The following is a 22,862-nucleotide window of genomic DNA, read 5'->3' on the forward strand; positions in this document are numbered from 1 at the left end:
CCAAATAAATGCTGAATCTTTGCAATAGAAAATAAGAAAATGTCAAAATTTCATCAATCTACTGATTCTCAGTTTATAATATCTCATGATTCAAAAATCTAATTCAAATTTCCAGTTACTCATGTACAATGAAAACATAATCATTAGTGTTGATGATGATCATGATCATGTATCTGATTTTGATCTTATGTTGCAAGATTAACAGGATATGCAAAAATGAAATTGATAACCCATATTGTATAATAATATATTGAATCTCGGGAATTCAGGGTAACTCAGAATCTTGAAGTGAATCATTAATTTAATTTTGAAATGGATCAGGCAAATGGATCAAGAGTTAGTAACAACATTGTAAAAGTTACATTGATAATATAATAAGTGAACGAAAATTACATTAAAATATCATTATTTTTCATCATCATCATTATCAACCATTGGAATTCACTCATTCCATGATATTTATGTATAAATCTGAGTATCCTGTAAGTTCTGGATCGAGTAACTTGAAGATGACATTGCAAATTCATGATAAATGATGAATCAACATAATTGTAACACCAATGAACACATAAGATATATACATTAGATACTTAGGAAAACATTATCATCAGATTTTCATATATTTCAATGATTTAGATAGAAAAAAGTTGAATGTAAAGCGAAAATAATTTTCAGAAAAAAAAACATGATAATCATCATGAAGTTGAATCTATGTGATGGTTACAAAGTTCTGAGATTATGAGTTGTTACAAAATGCTGATAATTTTTAATCTCATTTGAATTCTGGTTCAAGTTAAAATAAAGGGTGAAAATGTTGGAATCAATTATAAATGAGATATAAACTGATTTCATAATGAAACGATTCAGATTCAATCTGGAATCTCTTTAATCTCAATTCTCTCATACAAGTTATCATGTTGAGAACAAGATTCCACCCATCAATCCAAGAAAATGAATGAACAATTTATATATATAAATCATAATCATCATCATTCAATTTGTGAAACTTTTTCCATGAAGAATCAACTTTTATATCTCTTTTTAGGTTCATGATAAAAGTTCAACAGATAATGATGTAAGGTAGAAAATAATAGAAGTAAATTGAAAGAAGGAAAAAAAAGTTCCGTGTTCTCTGGTTATCTAATGAATTTCAATTGTTATCAACATGGTGAACATGATATATATATACTGTAGATATCATGAAATGAATGCCTTAAGGTTTTTCTTTATTTTTTCTTCTTTATCATGAAAGAATCAGAAATGTTTCAAGATTCAGGATAAAGATACTTAGAGGTAAACTTAGTAATCCTCATGTACTGTTATCATCTAATGAGAAATATCATATTAGCAAAATTGTTCAGCTCTTTTTTTCCCTCCTATTCTTTAGTTCAATATATATACATTTCAACGATAAAAATGTCATCATGAATTCTGAATTTTGCTATGAGAGCAAAAAAAGCTCTTGGGTTCAGGATTCAGATCGCTAGGAAATTATTGTAAGTCAAAGGTAAAACTATTACTTGTAATTCCTGAATTTGAGATAATTTTTGTCTCTCAATTTTCCCGATCAACTTTAGCATTTCTTTGATGAGAGAGAGAGAGAGAGAGAGAGAGAAAGAAAATAAGAGAATTGCCCTCAGGGCACTCAGAACTTTTATCTGCTCATATCAACCGAAAGACAATATCACATTTTAACTAACAATGTTTTCTTGTGTTTATTTAATCTGTATTTGTATTCACTTTATCTCTGTGCCAATTTCTGGATTTATACACATTGATATATTTGATTAAATTCATGGAAAAATTTGGAAAAGATTTCATGATTCTTGAGAAGGAGATAAAACACAACAGAAAAATAGTCACTTTCTATTACATGAATTACTTACTGATAGTTCAGGTGATCTTGTAATCGGTGAGGTGGAAAGTATCATTTGTGATTGAGATCTTAAATTATTGTTGACATTATTTAGATTGTTGTTTATATTGTTGTTGGAATTGATGTTGTTATTGTTGTTATTGTTATTATTGGTTATCAATCGGACATGAGGTACGTTGTAAGCGCCATTGAGCACATTGGGATCAACTTTTATCGAGGCAACACCACGAATCAAAGTTCCTGATAAAGGTGGACTTATTGGGCATCCATCGAGTAGTCGGTTATTTACACTTAGATTTGAGCAATTTCCAGAATTTCCTGAGTGTGAAATAAAAGAAAGAAAGAGAAATATGAAACAATTTATGAGAATAGAAAAAAGTTGTTCAAAAATTTTTTATTCCAATTCATTTTTCTTAACTTTTCAATTTCAATGAAAAAGAAACATTTCTTCATGAAAAACTGTCAATTGTATCAAAATTTATCAACAAAAGATTTATATTGTTATTGTATTTATTGGTTATATGTCTCAACGCTTATCATCATGACGATTATGATGATAGATGTGTATTAATATACAACTTAGACAGATATAAGAAGATTTGAATCAAGAGCAAAATGAAGGCCAAAAAAGTTCCGCTCAGTTGAAAAGTTAGTTTATCTTCATCATTATAACTATTTTTCAACATGATTACTAATCAACAAGGTGATTATCAAAAGATGATGAAATAAGTGGTATTGTTAAGTGAGAAGTTGAAACGATTACTAAGATAAGTTAATAAGAGGCTTGTAAAAAGTCACGAATTGGAAAAGTGATGAGGATAAACTCAGGAAACTGATGGAAGATAAAAATCCTAAACATGATAAGAGAGAGAGAGAGAGAGAGAGAAACCAGAAATTTCGAGATAAATTGTTATAAGAATAGGTTTTCGATTCCACCATGAATGCTTTTAATTATTACCATGAATTGCTAGAAGTTATCATTATTAAATTGAACTCAACGATTGGGAGTTTTCATCATCATCATGTTCAATTAATCACATGAAAATAATGGATATCATTTCAAACTTACCACTAGTGTATAAAGAATTGAAACAAATTCAATAATAATCGATAACTTCATGAGAGAGAAGATGGAAAAGAGAACTAAAATTTTGACATTTTTGCTTTTCCTAATTCAAGTTCACGAGTTGAAAGATTAACTCACAGTACGTGAAGATAATCAATATACAAGAAAAAGAATTTAATATAATATTATTCCACCGGAATCAACGAATATTCAGAAATAAAATCTACATGAAATTTTTTTTACATGAAAATCATGTTTGTGGATAACGATTTAATATAATTTACACCAAGAAATTTGGGGACATGTTGAAATTTGTCAAAAATATGAATCAAAACTTTCTGATTCACAATCTAATGGTAAATTAATTCTGTGGTGTGTAAGAAAGTTCATTGAACAATTTACTCAATTTCCGTTCAACTGGAATTGAATTATTGGATGTTAACCAAGAAAAAAAAAGTTGAAGCAAAAAAAAAATGAAGGGAGCCATTAGATTGATGTTATTAGGGGGGTAAACTATCAACAAGATGATAAAGTAACATCATAATGATGATGATGTTCAACAATAACATCAACCTCTAATCGTTGTGGGTAACAAAAAGTAGCCTCATAAATAAACATTGATTTGGTGCGAGAATCGAAACAGGCTCAGTGATAGTCTAAACTACCGTTTAAGGGCGGGGGTGGATTTACCTTAGCATTTGATCACCAAAGAGCAAGATTGTGTCTTCATCAACAAGATTTGGGGTCAATTGTTATGAGATGTTGATGAAAAGAAGAAGAAAAGAAAAGGCAATCATAATGACAAGCGGGAAAAAACTTTCTTACGAAAGTTTTTTTAAGGTTGTTTGCCAGACCCGTGGTTTGTTGAAATGGGAATCGTTTTTTAATAAAAAAATTCAAAACTAAATTTCTTCTTTCTCACTACTCTCTTTTTCTCTTTCTTTCTCTCTCTCGTCCCATTCTCTCTCATCTCTTCCTTTTTCTTTCTCCTCTCTTTTTCTTCTTTCTCTTTCTTTCTCTTTCTTTCTCGTCTCTTTCTCTTTTCTTTCTTTTTCATCTCTTTTTCTCTTTCTTTCTCCTCTCTTTTTCTTCTTTCTTTTTCATCTCTTTCTCTTTCTCTCTTTCTCTTTCTTTCTCCTCTCTTTTTCTTTCTCTTTCTTTTTCATCTCTTTCTCTTTTTCTCTTTCTTTCTCTTTCTTTTTGAAATACGCGCTGTAAAAAAGCTTAACTGCGCATGCGTACAGCAAAATCTTCGAGTCAGAATTTCTCATGAACGGCTACTCAGATTTTGTTCGTACTATTTTTCCGTTTTGTAGGATTTTCGGCTGAATTTTTTGATACCTTAACCTTTCATAGAATCCTTGTAGCTTGAGCGTAATCTTTACCCAAAATTTCGACAAATCTTATTCAAGAATGTAGATCAACACTATCACCTTAATTTTCCACCTTAACCTTTATCCTAATCTCTCATCATTCATTTACTACTTAATGTAGATTTAGTTGATTATCATTATTGATTGATCATATTTTCCATTTAATCTCTTATATCAGCATAAAGAAATGACCGTATGGTAAGTGGACAGTTGAACGAGAAAAAATAAGAAACCACAAAGGGTCAAACTACAAAAGGAGGTTAAGATGACCACAGAATCGTTTGTCCACCTCTCCCTCTCTCTGTTCATATCTTCAATATCGAAGAGAGGAAAGAGAAACAAAAAGCATCATCATCACCCATGACATTCTACTGAGTAAAAAAAAAGAGATTAAGATGAAATGAAAAGAAACATTTCTCTTCATTTAATTCACTTTCTTTTCTTAATCTTTATCTTTATCTCTCTCTTTCAATCTTCATCCTCATCCTTATCTTCCCACCTTCATTCAATCCGAGTCCTTAGTCATCCACATCAAGAACCTCTTTGTGTATGATTACTATGATAAAAGATATCGTATATTCAATAATCCCTTTGAAAGTATCAATCATTGTCAGACTATTGTTACTTATACTAAATACAAATAATCATCTGAATTATTATATGGTCATCATCATCATCATTATCATCATCTTTTCATGATAAAATGTACTAATATATAAAAAGGTTAAGGTAAATAAGCATCAGTATCCATTGAGAGAGAGAGATAAATATATTTTTCTGTTGTTAATATTGTGGTTTAATCAGCATCTCAATAAACCAATATAACCCATTGAATATAAATAACGTTAACAGTTACATGATGATTTTCATTGAGATATATAAGTTATCAACCTTAATTCGTAATACATGGATTCCTATTCATAATTAATTGACCTACATTTAGACAAATTTAATTACAATTTAATTATTATATAGATTCAGAGGAAACGATATTTGTATGAGTTCAAAGAGGAAAATATAAAATTCTGATAACACTTCCAGAATCATGAATTATCATCATGGTCTTCAATTGGTATCACCTTTTATCTCAATATCTATTTGGAAGTAGTTTTTTCCTCCTTCTTCAACTGGAATATAATCATGGTCCATAATACTCATGATAAGCGAAGATATTAAGTCAAAAATGTTACAGATATCAGATGAATACCATGAGAAACACAGGGAATTGTCATGATAATAATAATAATCATCATCTTCTCTGTTCAATGGACCTTCGAATGAAACAATTGAACCTGTCATCTTGATAAAGAGAAATGAGTGTATGAGGTTCAAAAGGACAAGATGAGAAAGAGAGTAAAAAATAGTGTGAGAGAGAAATATTGTCATCTGAATTTCTCTTTTCCTTTTTTTCAGAACTTTTAGAATCATCATCAGGCTAATAAAACTTTCTACTCTTTCTTTGGTCAGTTTCTTTTTTTTCCTTTGCTCAACTTTTTCGTTACAAGAACAGATAAAATTTGAATGACCATGAACACACATTACATGAGAAGAAGAAAAAAATTCCGATTTAAGATTCAACTGAAAATGAATAGTTGCAAGTTCATGGATCATGTTACATGGAAGTGAAATGATTATAACTATTATAATAATACTATTTTTAGAAAAACAGAAAAACATTGGCAATAAATGAACTTTTTTTCTTTCTCAAAAGTTCAGAGTATCAACTGAGTTCAGGTTGATTCCAACATGATTATATTACTCTGGCAATTGCTTGGAATTCATAACATTTCAATTGTTATTTTTTTCTTTTGTTTCTTCATCATTATTATCGATATAAAAGATTATCATGTTTAACGATTATTAGTTTTAATTGTTGCAAGCAACAAAATTTTCATGATAATTTAATCATCATCATGGTTATGAATCATTTCCTTGTGTTGAACAGATTAAACAATTGTTTCCATTGTTGATTCTTAATCATCATAATTTTCATGTTAATTAACTTATGTAATGATAATATCAGTTCACAAGCTTGAATATTATAAAATATAATAATAATAATCGTCGTTGATTATATCAAACTGAATAATCTTATGATATTTTCATCATGTCAGAACTTTTCTCTCTCTCTCTCTCTCTTTGCTATTCTCCTACCTTTAGATATTTATTTATATTCAGAAATTAATATTATCATGTTGATTCCACATGAGGTTAGAACTTAAATTATTCAACTCTATCTCTTTCTTACTGATTCTGATTCTGAATCATGATGAAAGTGTTTAATTTTTTACATGATAAGTATTATAATGGGAATGATTATGTCAAGTTAATTTGGAGCCTAGTTTTTTGCTGTAGATATAAATTCAGATAATCATTGAATACTTGTCATGGTTATCATGATAATCAAGTGTAACTTGACGATAATCATGTTAAATTGTTACAACAATTACTAATAATAGACAAGTAATTGTGTAATAATGAAAAATGATTGTCAAATGTTTAGATATTTGATTAACACCAACAGTTAGGAGAGAATCAAATTAATAACAATTAACTCGGAAAGAGAGAAAAAAATTTTCTCTTCTAATTCTTAATTGTTACACTCTAATGATTAAGATTATTTCATGTTAATTAATTATACATATTATCGTCATTGTTTTTTGTAAGAAAATGAAAGAGAGAGAGAGAGAGAGAGAGAGAGAGAGAATAAGAAAAAAGAGAAACAAAAAAGGAAACGGAAGTAAGATCAGAGTAGAGATTCTAAAATAGGAATCGGAAACGGAAATGCAGAGTAAAAAATTACATTGGAAAAGAAGAAGAAAAATCACAAATCGTAATACTATTTATCACATTGTTTTCTACAAATTTCCATCCCATTCTCATGATAAATGAATTTCACTCTTTGGCTCATGGTAAACATAAATGAGAATTTCAGAATATCAAAGAAAATCCGTTGAATTGTTTCAAATCTGATAATCTTCTCGAAGATAACAATCCGATAAATGAATAGAATGACAGTTAAAATGATAATATTATTATCATGTTAAGGAAATAATCGGTTGGGTAATAAGGACAATGATTGATGTTTGGAAATGTTGAAATTCATGAGGAAATTCAATCTCCATGCCAACAGAAATGTGAGATATTCATAATGCAATTATGGTGATATTTAACGTGTAAACAATAAGATGATGATAACAATCAAGATTGATCAATGTGAATGCTATACCTTTTCATTATCATTTATTCAAAGTTATTTACAGGGGAAAAAAACAAAAGTTCCGACTCGGAATTCATGATGAGTGATCAAGTTATTTGTGATAATATTTATGTATAAATATATTCAACTAATACATATGAAAGGTTAGCAAAGGTATTTGTCTGTAAATAATGAGTAATATATTTAAGTGTACAAGTTGATACCTTGGGGGTACAAGGTGGTTTAGCATTGTGGTGAGTATTATTCAGAATTATATTATTATTATTAATAGTTACATGGATTCTGTAAGCAAAGAAAACCCCAAACTAATGTCTACTTAGAATTGAATAAACTTGTATACATAAATAATTGGCTTATTATCCTGAATTCTGATTGTTACACGATGATTATTATTATCTTATTATTACCAAATAATCATCATGAAATCATTAAATGAGAAATAAGCTCAGAATGATTTCAATTTAGTTTAGAAAATGAAAAGCAAAGGAAAAATTGATTCAGTTCAAAGTTCATTTGGAATCTCAATGTCAAGGTGAAAGAAAGTGAATCAAGTTGAATTTCAAACAAGATTCTTGATCTTGAAACAGGGAAAATTTCACCATGATGACTATTCAGTCAAACTAATTGACGATTAGCACAATTTATATAAATTCATGGTATTTAACAATCGAGTGAAAATAATGAGGCCAATGAGGATACGATTACAATTATAACTGTTACATTTTATTAAATTACGAAGTTGGTTAATTGTAATGAATGAAAATCGCTTGTGTGAATAATTGTTAGCACGAAATAATTGATAAAGGTTAATCAAGTTAATCAACAATTAGTTGGTTGTGAGAGTATTTTTTTCTTGCTCATTTCATTTGGCCTCAACTGACCACTTTGTTTGATTTGGTTTTTTATTAATACTACCAAGGGTCAGTGTATATCTTTGCCTTGATTGTAAGTTTATCTTATCTTAATTTGAGTCATAAAATTAAGCTGATGATTAGTTAACTGATTTGAGTTAAATACTCTGACAATCGATGTGGATCATCATGTAATGTACAGTAATGACTAGAATCTGTTCATATGATTACTTTTAATGAATTGTTTCCATTTAGTTGAGAAAAGAGGAGGAAAGAAAAAGATTTTCTTTCATCAGAATTTTCTCAATTTCTTTTACTTCTTCAATCAGAATCTTTTCTTGAGAATCAAATCAGATTAACTACAGGGAAGCAAAAAAAAAAGAGAGAGAGAGAGATAAAAGTGGAAAAAGATGGAGAAGAAAATGTGAAAAGATGAGGATGCTGATTGGAGATGTAAATGAGCTCAGCATTGGACATGATGAGATTTACACTCTATTTGAAATTGTGAATGCAAAAATAACCAGAATGAAACCTTGTTTCAACAAGATGATGGTTTATACAATAATCATTAAGATAATACAATTAATTTCCAATTACTTTGCTAATTGCATTTGCCGTTAATCTAAATCATCATGAATCAGTCATGAATTTTCATCAATTCCTTATCGTCAAGATATAATCTTTCAAATGAAAAGCCTCAGTCTCTGAAAAAGTTCATAGATACATTGAGACTTGTTGGTAATGACAATGAGAGAGGGAGAGAGAGAGAGAGAAACTAAGTAAATAAATGAGCTTTTCTGTTCAAAAGCCTTTTGATTGTTTGTTTTTTTTGCAGGTAATTTGATTTAAGATTAGATTTTGTAACAGTAGATTTACAGTTAATCAAAATAATCAATTTCCTTAAAGGGAAAGTCAATTGTCAACAAATTAAAAAAACAATACAAGCCAATGAATTGAGGTCTAATCATCACTTTGCCAATGTTACTAAGGTGAGAAATGATCATGAAGGAAAAAAATTGAGTAAAAACTTTTATCATGAAAAAAAAACCTTAATTGATGGTGAAATTGAGGTTTACAGAAAAGAGATAATAAAAAAAAGTTCTTTATCTCATTTTCTGAGGCTTAAATTAATGGTAATCATCATTATTATCTAAGATGAGCCTAATCATGATAATGATGGTGAAATTGAACTTTAAAATACAATAGGTAATTTGTATACATAAAACGATAAGGTAGTTAATTGAATGGTGATTCTCTGAGGTGATAATGATAATTGTAGTGGTGGAAAATTGATCCTATCAAAACAATACCAACCCAATTCATGACTAACTGAATTAAGTTCAATTTGCAAGGTTTAAATTCATAATAATATTACTAATGGAACAAGAAAATGGTTTTGGAATTTTATTTGCAAACAATTTATCCGTTTTAGTGGCGATGATGGGAAAGGAAAATGATATACATGAAAACCCACCGGGAAAAGTTCATAAATACCTTGGGGTAGATTGGCCTTTGTTGGTATAACATCGGGATTGGTTGGATTTGAATTTACAAGGATCCATTTTGGTTGGTGAGGTTGTTGGTGCTGTTGATGGTGAGGGTGGGATTGTGGTAGTTGTTGTGGTTGACCAAATGGTTTTCTATCAAAATCGAGAGTGTGTTGACCTGGTTGACCGTAACTGTATTCTGATGTTGGTGTGAGTGTTGTCAATCCATCGGAAATGGTTGAACCTTTTGGGTTATTATGATGATGAAGATTGAGCTGATTTTCTGTTGACGATGATGATGAGATTTCCATGCGATTCTTATTACGAATTGAAATCATTGAGTCTCTTTTACGTATTTTTAGAATAATTAAAATCATTAGAGCAATTAACAGGAGAAGGCAGCTCAATCCAAGAACTAGAATCAAAACTCGAGAGTCAAATATTTCCACAGAACCTTGGGTGTAATCTGAATTTCAAGAATCAAATATGAAAGAGAAAAGAAAAAGAAACAAAATATTCAATAAGATTAACATTATTCTGTTTATAATTCAGGGAGAAAATCTCAATCTTCATTTGTGATTCATTTTGTTGCTTTTTTTTGTTCATTGTGTTCAAAGTCACATCATGTTGTTTTCATGATATAAACACATCAATTCCATGACTGTTTTTTTCTCATCTTAGCTGGAATTCTGTATGTTTCAGAAGAAGAAAAAGTTCATTATTGCCTTTTTTTAGTTTTCTTTCTCTATCATGATGAACGATATATAAATACATACAGAATTTTTTTCCAGCGCAAATGATGAGAAAAAAAAATGGATCCAGATTTCGAGTAAAAGAATAGTGTAAATGTTTAGTAAAGGCAAAAAAGAGATAAAATTCTGAAAGTTAAGAGTTGATTTCGAAACATTTATACACATTGACATTGATCATGTTCATCATTATCTCCAGAGGAACCATGAGATTTCATGGGATTGATAAAATTTTGTTGCTTTTCAATTGTGAAAATGAAACAAGACAGAAAAAAAGTTCTAATATATAATTTGAAACTCCAAAAGTAACAGAAAAGCAGAAAAAGTTTCAATCGAAGGTAAAAAGAAAAGAAAAAACTTATACACAATGTTCAAACTCGAGATTAACTGAGCTCAGACATTGAGGTTCAATCAATTGAAGGGTCACATAATTTTCGATATTTTTTATCTTCGAAAGAAAAAAAAAGATCAATTCGATCTATCAAAAAGCTTCTATCCTCTCTCTCCATGGATGATGATTATTAATATTTTCTAGTCCCTGACAAATAACTTGAGGCTTCATGTTAATGATTAAGATAATATATTGTTTAGTGTTTCCGTTTAGTCTAAATTTCCTTGAAAAACCTGAAACTTTTTCAGAAAATAGAGATAAAGGAAAAGTTCATTATTATCGATTTCAGATAATCAACGAAAAGTTCAGCATATAAACTGAATACTTGATATGATTCGTTATAAATAAACGATATGTACTCATGAAGAAACGAAATGAACAAATTTCTATAAATTCAATCATCTTTTCATTATATTGAGTATTTCAACATGAACATGAGGGAAAATATATACACCTTCGAGTTTCCGTTTTCCGGTAATGAGAAAGAAAATTTTTAAACTATTAGCTGAATTGATAAGTATTTCGTATGGTAAATGATGTTAAATGAATTAGATTTTCTCTTCGCCTTCATTTCCTTTGAAATTGATAATTACTTTGATCGTCACTTTGCTGTATGATGATGATTAGTAAATTGCTCATAACAATCAACAATTCAATATCCGTTCACTAGCTACATGTTGTTCATGATAAATTTTTTTCCAACTATTTGTCATGAAGGAAAGAGTAATAAAACTCAATTCGTGTGATGATAGAGAAAACTTTTCTGTTAAGAATTGAATATATTTTTCTCATAAAGTCTAATCGTTGAATCGTTTCAGCTTCTTGTTGAATTGTTACTAGGAAGGAATAAGAAAAAGGATTGGAGAAAGAGAGAGAGAGAAAAGAGGAGAAGAGCTCGACTCGGAATACTAGGAATTTAAATGACTGCGATAATAAGATAATAGAAAATTACAAAGTTGACACAAAGTTTCTCAGAATTTGCTTCTTATCTTTCTGATATCATGAGTTTATTTCTTTTTTTCGATAGCACTGATAATGGAATGTAAATTGATTTCAAGCTCCAATAAACAAGAGATGAGATGAGAATGCAAGATAAAAAATCTATGAGATTCAATGGAACTCATGAAATAAAAGGACATCACAAATCGTATATCTTTTACTATCCAATCAAATGATCGTATGAACATTTTTCATGTCGAGAGAGAGAGAGAGAGAGAGAGAGATATGCAGAGAACTGATTTAACTGAATGTTACCTTGTTTTCTGTTCATCATGGTCAATGTTCCAGATTTGAGTATTAAAGATGAACTTCGTCCACCAAATTTATTTGAAGAGTATATGTAAAGAGTGTAGGACGTACTTGGTTCAAGGCCACTGACGGCAAAAAGGGGACTAGAATTGGTCATATTATATAAAACCTTATCTCTTTCTGGATTAATCACTTCAAGATGATAAATATCTTTAACATAATTATAACTAACGTTATCTGGGCTTAAGGCATTTTCACTAGAACTTGATAGATTATCAAAGGAATCATCATTATCTTTATCACTATCATTATTGTTGTCATGATTATCATTTGCTGAGCCCAAGTTTCCCGATTTAACTGGTGATGGTGATGAAGATATTGAAACATTAGGCCATGTATTAGTTACTGTTATTCTTGCAGATGGATCATGATTCTGGTTTGATGGTAGATGATAATGATTGTTGTCAGACTGAGAATGATAATTTGGATTCTGATAATGATTATCTTGTAATCCGGCATAAGATGATGGCGATGATGATGATGAACCAGGAATACATTCAACTATAAATGAGCCCCATGTTTGATTAGTAATCCTACATGATTGTAAAGGCACCGAAGGAACATCTAAATTAAAAGAGAGAGAGAGAGAAAGAGTAAATTAATTAATCAATTGATTACAATTCCAAATCGTAAATGAACAGAAAATTCCTGCTTGATAAATGAAACTAGTTGTCAATTCAGTTCCAATCACTTTAATCAGAAAATTCAAACTCAATTGATGATTAGTTAACTATTATCTTATATTTACACAACTTCAATTGACACTCGATGATGTTGACAGATCAAGAGGAAAAATATCAGAATGATAGTCATGAAATTATCATGAAAATGAAAAAAAAACGTTCAAATTTGGATGATATCAAGTAAACAGAAACTTAATCATAATTGTGGGAATAAATTTTCTCGTTGAATAATTGATTAACTGCTATTATGATTAAAATTGCATCATAATATTTGTTTACAAAAAGTAAATTGAGTTACCAAGAATCACTAACCTTGTTTATTATCACGATGATTAACTGGATTATCATTATTGTTATTTTTGATTGTTGACTCAAATTGTTGAGCATTATTATTAGCAGTCTTTACATGTAATTTAATTGGATCACTTTTCCTATGTAAATATGAGGTAAATGCATAAACCAAATAAGATGTTGCTGGTTTTAAATTGGTAATAAAAAATTTTGCCCGCGAATTTGTTAAATTATGAATTAGTTCACTTTTTTCTGAATTATAAACTTGAACATGATAATTTAGCATCTTTATCATCAGATGATGATGAGTATGATTAGAAAAGGCTAACAAAGAGTTGGTATTATTATTGTTGTTGTTAAAGGTTGATGGTGATGAACGTGAGGGTAATAATAACAAAGATGAAGGTGATGATGATGATGATGATGATGGATAACCAGGCAAAGAAGGTGAATTTGATCCAGAGGATTGTGAAGTAACATTCATATTTAATCTGGTTAACTGTTGTACTGAACATTCAATGAGAAATGAATCAACCGTTTGATTGCTTATGACGCACGATTCCAATGGAATGATGGGTTCTAAGACTGGAATCCAAGTACGATAATACATGATGACGATCATGGAGATTATCATGGTAAAAATGAAAGAAAATTTGATAAAGTTAATAAGAAGAAAAAAATAGAAACATATTATTATTACATTATCGTCATCATCACAAGACACACAATCATAATATCATTAATATAAATGTTCAGTGTTAATCATCATGTAAATATCATTATTACTCTGAAAATGATAATGAAAATTAGGTAAATATGATAATTAAAGAGAGAGTGAGATGTGAATTTGTTTCATTCTCATGCCTGTGAATCTTTTTCAATGGTTAACATGATGAAAATTCATCATTTACTTACATTTCTCAATAGAAATTAAATTTACTTTATTTTCCCTCTGATTCTAATAGATGATTAACTAACCATTGCATCTTATTTTCTGTGTAAATATTTACATTGTAATAACTTATTCGTATGAATATATTATTTTCTTCGTGAGAAATTATCATTATTAAGCTGATCTCATTAAGTATATTATATGTAATGATACATGTTACCCAAGAAAGTCAAAGTGTTATAATATTATCAGTGGAATAGGAAAGAAAGGTAAAAGGTTAAAAGGGATTAGGATTGAAATAAAAAGAGGGGATTAAGGTGAGGATTAATCTCTTACCAGGCTCAGTTGGTGTTTGGTTAAAAGGCAGGTCAACTTTTACCACCAAAGGTAAACTTTTACTGACCAAATTTGACGAGTATGCATAAAGTGTATACGAGTTACCAGGTTGAAGGCCACTTACCGTGAAAAAAGGTAAACTATTTGTAAGATTATCGGTTAATCGTTTAGTTTTATCGTTGAAAATTTCGGCATGGAAACGATTAGTTGATCTATTAACAAGTGGAACATGTTGACTGTTGATACTTTTAAGATTCTGATTATCACTAACTGTCAATTCATGATTATGGTCATGAAAATGATGCTGATCACCAAAAGAAGATGATGATGATGATGATGAATTTGAATCATCTTTCAATTCTTGTTCACCTTTAACTGAACAGGTAACATTAAATGAAGACAAGGTGACATTGACAATCTCACATGATTCCAATGGTAAAACCGGATCTGTTTAAATTTAAATGGGAAAACAATTTGTTATCAAAGTTAATTGTGATTAATTGTAGACAATTGTTAATCACAAAGATCATCATCATCATTATCATTATCAATCAAAAAGATAATCACAATCACATTTAAAGGTTAATTTGTTTTCTCAGATTTGATTTTTGCTTCCATTAAGTGCAAACACATTAGGTGCTAGTTAACTAATTGTTATTATTACTTAATTATAACCTGAGACTTTACCATGATTAGTTTTCTCCCTTGAATATACTTGGGTGATTTCATGGAGATAATAATAATGATTAACTCAACAATTTAGCGAGAATCGAGAACATCGAAGGCAAGAAAAAAAAGTTCGAGAAAAAGTTTTAATTTTTTTTGCTTCGATTCTTGATCTTAATTATCTTTGATTAAACTTTTCACTTCGCAATGAGATAGTCAATTGATTAACAATTAATTCTAATCAATGTTTGCTAAAAAAAGGGGGATTTTAATGACTGAACAACAATCATCATTAAGGTTAATTCAGTAATTAAGAAGTTCAATTACCGTTATCTTTGATTATATAATTACAATTTAATTTCTTTAATCTTTTCCTAATCTTAAGATTTAAAAAATATCATAACTAATTATCACATAGTCACAATTAAAAGTTTACATTAATAAATTGTTAGATAATTGTAATTGATAATAATTAACAAAAACTTTCGTTAACGTAAACTAGGAAACAATTAATGAAACGTATTAAATTAATGGTCAACAATTAGTAAATTAAACGTTTGAAAAGTTTATACGATTATGTTAAATCTACTCTTTTAAATAATCCAGTTAATGGTAACAATTTACTAAATCATCTTAGTTAATTATCGCAATTTAATTAAACGATTAACTCTAATAAAGTTCAGTCTATGATCATAAAAATAATGGTAAGTGAAAATTGGATTAATCTGTTAAACTTTAATCCATTGAATAGATTAAAATCTTAATGGAATTTTTTCTCGAACAAAAAATTATCCAAATCAACTCATTCATTAATTAGTAACTCATAAAACCGTAAAATCCTGAAACTTATTCATAAACATGATAAATTGTTATTGTAATCGATTTGATAATGTCAACGTGTTGAGTTGATTATTATGTAACAAATTAATTGGATTGATTGATTTACCTGATTTTTTAATTAACAAGGTTCGGGTTCGGATGATTGTTGGTGAACTTGTTGCAAATTGATTAGCTGTGTATACATATATCAGGTAAGATTTACCTGGTTCAAGGCCATTAACTGTAAACCTGGAAACTTGATTAGTTAAATTGTAGATAAGTTTATCCTTTTCTGGTGTATAAACTTCAAGGTGATAATTAAGTTTATTATTATGTGATGAAGATGAAGATGATTGAGTTGATCTATCATTTGTTAAAGGCAACGATTCATCAGAATTACCTGACGATGATGATGATGATAAACTATAATTACTATTATTATTGTTGAAATGATAATCTTTATCAGAGTTAATTGTTGTACGATGAAAGTAACAATCAATTTGAAATGATTGTGTTGTCTGATTGCTTATGCTACATGAATCTAATATTGGTGCTGGTTCTGTAAGGATATAAACAAAAAGGAGATTGAAAAGATTAGTTGGTTATTTGATATTTTCCCAAATATAACTGAAAGTTCATTAAAGTAAACCATTTAATACACATGGAGAAAGGTTGAATTCAAGATGGACACTCGGTTAACAACTATACTGAAGTGGTTCAGCTCATTCATGAACTTTATTGTAAGAGAATTGACTTTTACTTTTATAGCTTTTTGAATGGAAAGTTCTGAGTGACTTTTTGACTTATTCATATTGAAATAACTCCAAAGTTCATGCAAGTTTTTCAATAGTATCATGATAATGTCAAGCACTTTTCATCAGCTGATTCATTTTGATCTTTGCTTATCCATTAACAAGATGGAAAATATTTCAACGCCAAACTTTGAGCTCGATTTTGAACCAGAAAATTTGAAAATCACCAAGAATCATGAAATATGAACAACTGATTACATGATGATGATGATTTTAGAATCATTTTCTTTATTTCTTTTCCTTGATTACAGTCAGATTTTGATTTCATTTTGCTTTTTCCATCATCATTATCATTTTGTTAGCTCTTTTTTATATTCTCTCCTTGAATTCAGGATGATAATCATCATTATCATCATCAGCTTCATGATCAGAACTTTATCTAAGGGAATCTAATAAAGCTAAGTTACAAACAATGAACAAGAAAAAAAACTATGATGTATAAAGTCAATTGGTTGTTGCTAATATTATTAACACTGGAAAGTGCTAGATGATTATCATCATCATCATGAGTTACTCATGAAGTTCAGGGTGTGAAAAAAAGGGAAATCGTTTGCTCATAGAGACTAAGGAACAAAAAAGAACCGAGAAATTCAATTCAGTGATGAAAATTTTTTATTCTGGTGAAATTCTGATACAATTTCCACTATAAGGTGAGTAATGATAATGATGAGTATTTATTGAGTATTTTTCAGGGTTTCCTGTTGATCTTTTAGCTCCCTTTCTCTTACTGATTTTTATCCAATTTTATCAATAAAATATCAGAATAACTTTTCTCTCTCTCTCTCTCTTTTCTTCATTGTTCCAGCATAATATCATTCAACGAACCTTTTTAACGGCTCGATTACAGGATTATCATCACGTAATTTCAATCCTCGAACTTGGTAACAGACCTTTACAATTACCCAATCAACAGTGTTGACTCAAACTTGATTCAAAAAAATAGAAAAAAGTTGACGATTGAATCAACGTTGAATCAATGATTTTTGACGCGATTTTATTCAATTTTGATGAGAATTTGAATCAAAATTGAAAGTTTTTGATTCAAATTTGAGAGAGCAGTTTGAATCAAATTTGAGACTTTACTGACTCTTTTTGAAGCCGAATTGATTCATATTTAAGTAATTTGAAAAAAATCATAAGATCAATTAAATGAAAATCCGATTCATGAATTTTCTCGCGATAAGAATTAGAATCTAGTAAGCAATATCAAATTCTAAATATTTTAATTTTAACGTTCAAGTGTAAAGAAAATAATAATTTTATATTCAGTCATCCCATTGCTTATTTAATTGAAAAGATTCGTCTCCAATATCACTGTTGGCATCGTGAAATTCGCCTGAGTCACCATCAGAATTTCCATTCATTGAATTGTCGTCATCATCTTGATCAGTTTTTTCTTTTCCAGTGAACTTATTCTTTTTCCCTTCATTTTTTCTGCTCATTTCTTTGATCATTCTTTCACGGACATCATATTCTTGTCTTTCAGTGTACTCAAATATTTCAGATTTTCTGAAGATATGATCTAGTAGAAAAAGATAGATTAATTTCATTGAAAAGAATCGAATCTATTCTCACCTATTAGTGATTTGATTCTTTTTCTACCCAAATGAAACTCAAATGATCCTCTGAAAGGCTCACTGAAAGGATCTTTAAAACTCCAGGCATAAACCAAAGGTACTTTTTCATCACGAAAGTTATCACGAAACTTTGCAAGCTCATTTTCAGTTAGGAATTTTTTCCCAATTGTTACATTTTTTATGTAACTTTCAGGAAAAGCTGTTTTCACTAGCTGGTAGCCCAAAGATGAAGGATTATTGGGCTTTGATTTACATAAAGCGCTTTCATATTTATCTAATTCTAATTGAATTTTACCCTCCAAAAAGATCCAATTCTGAATAAAGGAAAAACAAGAGAAAAAAACTCAGTAAAGATTTTGGAAAAGTATTTTCTTTACCTTTTTTCGTATTTTATATGTATCATCTTTCACAGGAACTTTATGCACGATTGTATTTGGCTCTTGCTCCACTTTCATTAACTTTTGATATATTTCTTGGATTATTTCCACTGTGGTTTTTATCGTCGATCCAAGAATATCATTATCAGAAAGCCTTGATGTAGATGAAGCAAGAGCATTCAATTTTTTATCTAAATCTTGTACAATCTGGTCATTTGATTTAGTTCTTTTACTTTTCATATTCTCGTCTCTTTGAACATTTTCATCGACATTACTACAGGGATCATTTTCGATGTCCGTCTCACATTCATCTGAGTCCATCAACAATCCTTTAGGCTTGGAGGGTTTCAAAATCGATGGACTCTTTTCGGTGACTTGGGGAAAAATATTCTTTTCACCTTCAGTTCTTGTTTTTTTGATTTGAATTTGTTTTTCAGCACTCAAATTAACATCACGCTTGAACTCGCTCATAATATTTGCAATTATCTTTGGACCAAGAACATGTTGAACTGGAGCATCTTCTTCCTCGGTGAGTGGAGCATATTGAAGTTTAACTTTTAAATTCCAATTAGAAAAGATCTTTTTCAAATTCTTCCACATCGGATTTTGTCTTACGTTGTTTTGAAAGCATTTAAGAAGATCAGATTTGTTATCTAGAGGAAGAAAATCAGTTAGATGAAATTCAAAAGAAGATCTGATTCAACTCACCAGCAATCGCAAATATCTGTATGGTTAGTTTTTGCTCACAGATGTTGAAAATGAAATAATTCTTTTTCTCATCGAAAAAAGCTTTGAATGGAAAATCGAATCCAAACTCAGAAAGCTGATTTTCATCAATCTGAAAAGAAAATGGTTGCTTTAAGGGAACACAATCTCTGTCTAAAATCAGAGGAAGCACAATTACAAGTTTATATTTTGATTTAGATAATTTTTCATTATCTGATGAACTTTTTCTTTTACTTGATGTTTTATCTGGATCACCGAAAAGAAACTTTTCTTTATCACTGAATGGAGATACTTTGGATGAATTATTTGACTCGCCTCTAGATAAATTCATCATTGGCTGAGTAAAGCATCTACGAATCTTTTCAGGATTCACGGCTTTATAAACACGTTGTGAACTCATTCTGAATGATTAACACAGTTAATAGACTTGCAATTATGATCAAAATGAATGAAAGTAGCAAAGAAGAATTGTTTTTATAAATCACAAAAGGAAACGGATATTGATCAAAATCGTTTATTTTGATTCGAGATTAAACATGGGAAAGAAATCAATCAAAGATGCTTTTCCCTAAAAGCTACAAAAAGCATTTCTGTAAAAGATCTATTTCACAAGATCTGTGCACAAAAAATTGGGTAAAAGCAAATTAAAATGATCGAGTTTCTTTAGACAAAATTGTAAATGTAAATTGATTAATCGAAAAAATTTTAGAAAATTGAAAAAGAAAATAATTGTACTTTTGATACAATTCGATTGTTATTTGTGATTTACTTTTCTTTCGATTTTGATTAAAATCGAGAGTTTAAGTAATTCAATATTGAAAAATTTGTACTGAATAATAGGAAAATATTTGAAAGTTACTCAACATTTCAATTGTTGGCCAATCGGTTGAAGAATTTACTCAAAACACCCTTTGATTTGAGTTTGGCCAAAATTACACGATCTTCTTCCGTAATATCATCGCAATCAATTGATTCATCTGAAATACTTTCAGGAATAGCTTGAGTAAGCGGAATAGCATCACCGACATCAGATCTTTGTTTTTTTGTCACATTATCACAATTTTTGGTTCTTTTTCCTCCGATTTGAGATGAATCACCATCCGATTCATCATGAATAGGATCGTTAACCGTATTCTCTTCAGCTGTTGGTATATTTGTATTTTCTTCGAGACTCCTATCTTCAGGTGAGATTGAATGATTTCCAGAATCATTTATTGACACATCCGATGTTTGAAGTGAATCAGATTCAGCTGGAGAATTTTTCTCAGAATCAGATACAATATTTGAAACTTTGCCATCTGAGCCTGGATTTAAGCTGGGCAAAATCGGTTCAACATTAATTTCAGGCTCTTCACTCTCTCTTGAATTTCCCATATCAACTTCAATTATTTCTGCTGATCTTGATCCATTTTTCTCACTAACATCTGTTTGATTTTCGTTCTCACAGCCTGAGGTAGATTCATCTTCATTTTCTGATTCGAAAAGATTTATTGGAGGGTTAGGATCTGCATGTAGAGGAATAATTTTTTGTTTACCTTGATGGTCAGGTAGTTTTTCAATGCAAGTTGAAAGTGTTCCTTTGGAATGATTCGTTTCTGTTGACTTTACTTCTGGCACTTTTTCCTGAACTGATTCTTTTTCACGAGGTGAATTTCCCTGTTTTTGAGAGCGTGAAGACCTTCTGGTTACTACTCTCAGCGCTTGATCGGATCGATTTATCACTTTGGAACCTTCTTTCTTTCGAATATTCAAATGATAAATTTCTGAATCAATATCCGAATCAGGATCAGAAATATCATCAAGATTGATAGCTGAGCTGAGAAAGTTAGGCTTTGGTCTACACGAATGCATCGCTTTAGCGAGACAGCCAACAAGAAACTTTTCTGTTGCTTTGTCATATTTTTTGAATTTTCCTTTTCGTACCACATGATCTGTACAACAATTTGGAAAATAGAATTAGAAAAAATTCACTAGAAGTCAATTCTTTTTCTTACCAATTAAAGCTCGTAGTCTTTTCTCTCCTAAGCCATTTTTGAATTGACCTTCGCCCGGATTAGCCAATGGATTTTGATGATTCCAAATAGAAATGAGAGATTTTCTTCCACCAGCGCCTTTAACTGTAACTCCAACTAGCCAATGCTTAGGAAAAGCGAATCGAATAATATTCGTAATGATTGCAGCTGGTTGATATTCTGATTTTGATTTTGCCGAGATCGCAGCTTTGTATTTGTTAGTATACACTGGTAGAATACCTTCAATCATTGTTGTTTGACCACTCGAATAAGTTTTATCTTCTTCAGGAATATATCGAACCTCACCAGGATTCTTTTCAACTTGAATAATGTTTTTTTCCTGTTGATCTTTCATTTCTTTTGAATAAAAAACTGATTCAAAAGTATCAATGACTTTGTCAATAATCAGTTTTATATCTTGAGGTGATTCCACCTCACTAGAATTGAGACTTTTCAACTTTTGTAAATTGTCCATAAAATCGTTCTCTTTCAGTTGATCAGGTATGAGTGAATGAGACAAATCTGAATTTGATTCATCGAAATAATCATCATCGTCATCGTCAGCAAAAAGATCATCTTGAATCAGATCAGATTGAGCACTTGTGGATGGTTGAGGATCTTGATATATTCTTGATTGATTTTTCACTTGACTATTCAGCGTTTCAATCCTTTTTTTGACTTCAGTAAGATCTTCTTCACTTGTTATGGGTAATCTTTGAGATTCGAATTTTGAAATAGAAATATTATCGACAATTAACCAATTCGAGATTTTTTTCTCAGCGGATGATGGATTAGATTTCAACTCTTTATTTATAAAAGTCTGATAAATTTCAGATAGTTGAACTGAGTCATCTAGAATTGAAAGAAAAAGATAATTATTACCATGAATTGAGGAAAAAATCTTTAATAAACTTACCACCGACTGATACGATCATTGCGGCTAAGGGCTTACAACCATCAATCTCAATATAAATGAGATTATCTCGATGAATTTCAAGAAGACGAAGATCTTTGGGAATTTGTTCAGAAGACACTTTGAACAAAACTGGTAATTTGATCTTAGAACCATCATTTGTTTTGTACCGTAGAACGGCAACCACTAGCTTTTGATTCTCCATGAGACTCATGTAACTTCCAACTAATGTGGTTTGATTATGAATCAAATTACTCTGAGATTGTCTTGAACTTTTTTGAAATTTAACTGTTGATTTTCGGCGTTTTGATCTTTCTTCCATCAAAAGAATACACGAAATTGTTCACATTCGGTAAAATAAAACAATTAACAAGAAAAAAATATTCAAAAAATAAAAGAAACAATTGTTTTTGAGTAAAAACAAAAATGTAAAAATG

General features: G+C 29.8%; 4 protein-coding genes across 7 annotated transcripts in view; all 4 read right to left on the minus strand.

Annotated features, from left to right (window-relative positions):
- LOC128389823 (uncharacterized) overlaps positions 1-22,862 on the minus strand; it is a 196,440-nt gene that overhangs the window by 100,642 nt on the left and 72,936 nt on the right. The gene's annotated exons all lie outside the window — the stretch shown is intronic.
- LOC128389809 (GATA zinc finger domain-containing protein 14-like) overlaps positions 1-22,862 on the minus strand; it is an 85,530-nt gene that overhangs the window by 2,023 nt on the left and 60,645 nt on the right. For 2 of the 3 annotated variants that reach the window (XM_053349439.1, XM_053349438.1), the window contains 6 exons: positions 16,136-16,567; positions 14,524-14,970; positions 13,317-13,880; positions 12,268-12,885; positions 9,881-10,339; positions 1,887-2,194 (listed from right to left, as the gene is read on the minus strand). In XM_053349439.1, coding sequence (XP_053205414.1) covers positions 1,887-2,194; positions 9,881-10,339; positions 12,268-12,885; positions 13,317-13,880; positions 14,524-14,970; positions 16,136-16,567 — 2,828 coding nt within the window. The remainder of the gene's footprint in view (positions 1-1,886; positions 2,195-9,880; positions 10,340-12,267; positions 12,886-13,316; positions 13,881-14,523; positions 14,971-16,135; positions 16,568-22,862) is intronic. The other variant, XM_053349440.1, reaches the window with a different exon arrangement.
- On the minus strand, positions 18,693-19,914 carry LOC128389815 (uncharacterized). Its single transcript, XM_053349446.1, has 2 exons — positions 19,483-19,914; positions 18,693-19,427 (listed from the first exon to the last, which is right to left on the minus strand). The coding sequence occupies exons 1-2, from the start codon at positions 19,898-19,900 to the stop codon at positions 18,742-18,744; spliced, it is 1,104 nt and encodes a 367-aa protein (XP_053205421.1). The 5' UTR covers positions 19,901-19,914; the 3' UTR covers positions 18,693-18,741.
- LOC128389810 (uncharacterized) lies at positions 19,999-22,840 on the minus strand. 2 transcript variants are annotated; one of them, XM_053349442.1, is made up of 4 exons: positions 22,429-22,840; positions 21,495-22,364; positions 21,036-21,431; positions 19,999-20,972 (listed from the first exon to the last, which is right to left on the minus strand). In XM_053349442.1, the coding sequence occupies exons 1-4, from the start codon at positions 22,745-22,747 to the stop codon at positions 20,368-20,370; spliced, it is 2,190 nt and encodes a 729-aa protein (XP_053205417.1). In that variant the 5' UTR covers positions 22,748-22,840; the 3' UTR covers positions 19,999-20,367. The 2 variants fall into 2 exon arrangements, with proteins under 2 accessions (XP_053205417.1, XP_053205416.1); XM_053349441.1 differs by having other exon boundaries at positions 19,999-21,431.

The sequence above is a fragment of the Panonychus citri genome, unplaced genomic scaffold (genome assembly GCF_014898815.1).
Source record: "Panonychus citri isolate SS breed McGregor unplaced genomic scaffold, ASM1489881v1 Contig00111, whole genome shotgun sequence".
NCBI classification, from domain to species: domain Eukaryota; kingdom Metazoa; phylum Arthropoda; class Arachnida; order Trombidiformes; family Tetranychidae; genus Panonychus; species Panonychus citri.

Excerpts from the sequence above, each read along its gene's own strand:
- LOC128389815 (XM_053349446.1), bottom strand. The coding sequence starts at position 19,900 with ATGAGTTCACAACGTGTTTATAAAGCCGTGAATCCTGAAAAGATTCGT. Across the intron at positions 19,428-19,482 it reads ACAGATATTTGCGATTGCTG|ATAACAAATCTGATCTTCTT; the intron begins GTGAGTTGAATC and ends TTCTTCCTCTAG.
- LOC128389810 (XM_053349441.1), bottom strand. The coding sequence starts at position 22,747 with ATGGAAGAAAGATCAAAACGCCGAAAATCAACAGTTAAATTTCAAAAA. Across the intron at positions 22,365-22,428 it reads AATGATCGTATCAGTCGGTG|ATGACTCAGTTCAACTATCT; the intron begins GTAAGTTTATTA and ends TTTCAATTCTAG. Across the intron at positions 21,432-21,494 it reads AAGACTACGAGCTTTAATTG|ATCATGTGGTACGAAAAGGA; the intron begins GTAAGAAAAAGA and ends ATTGTTGTACAG.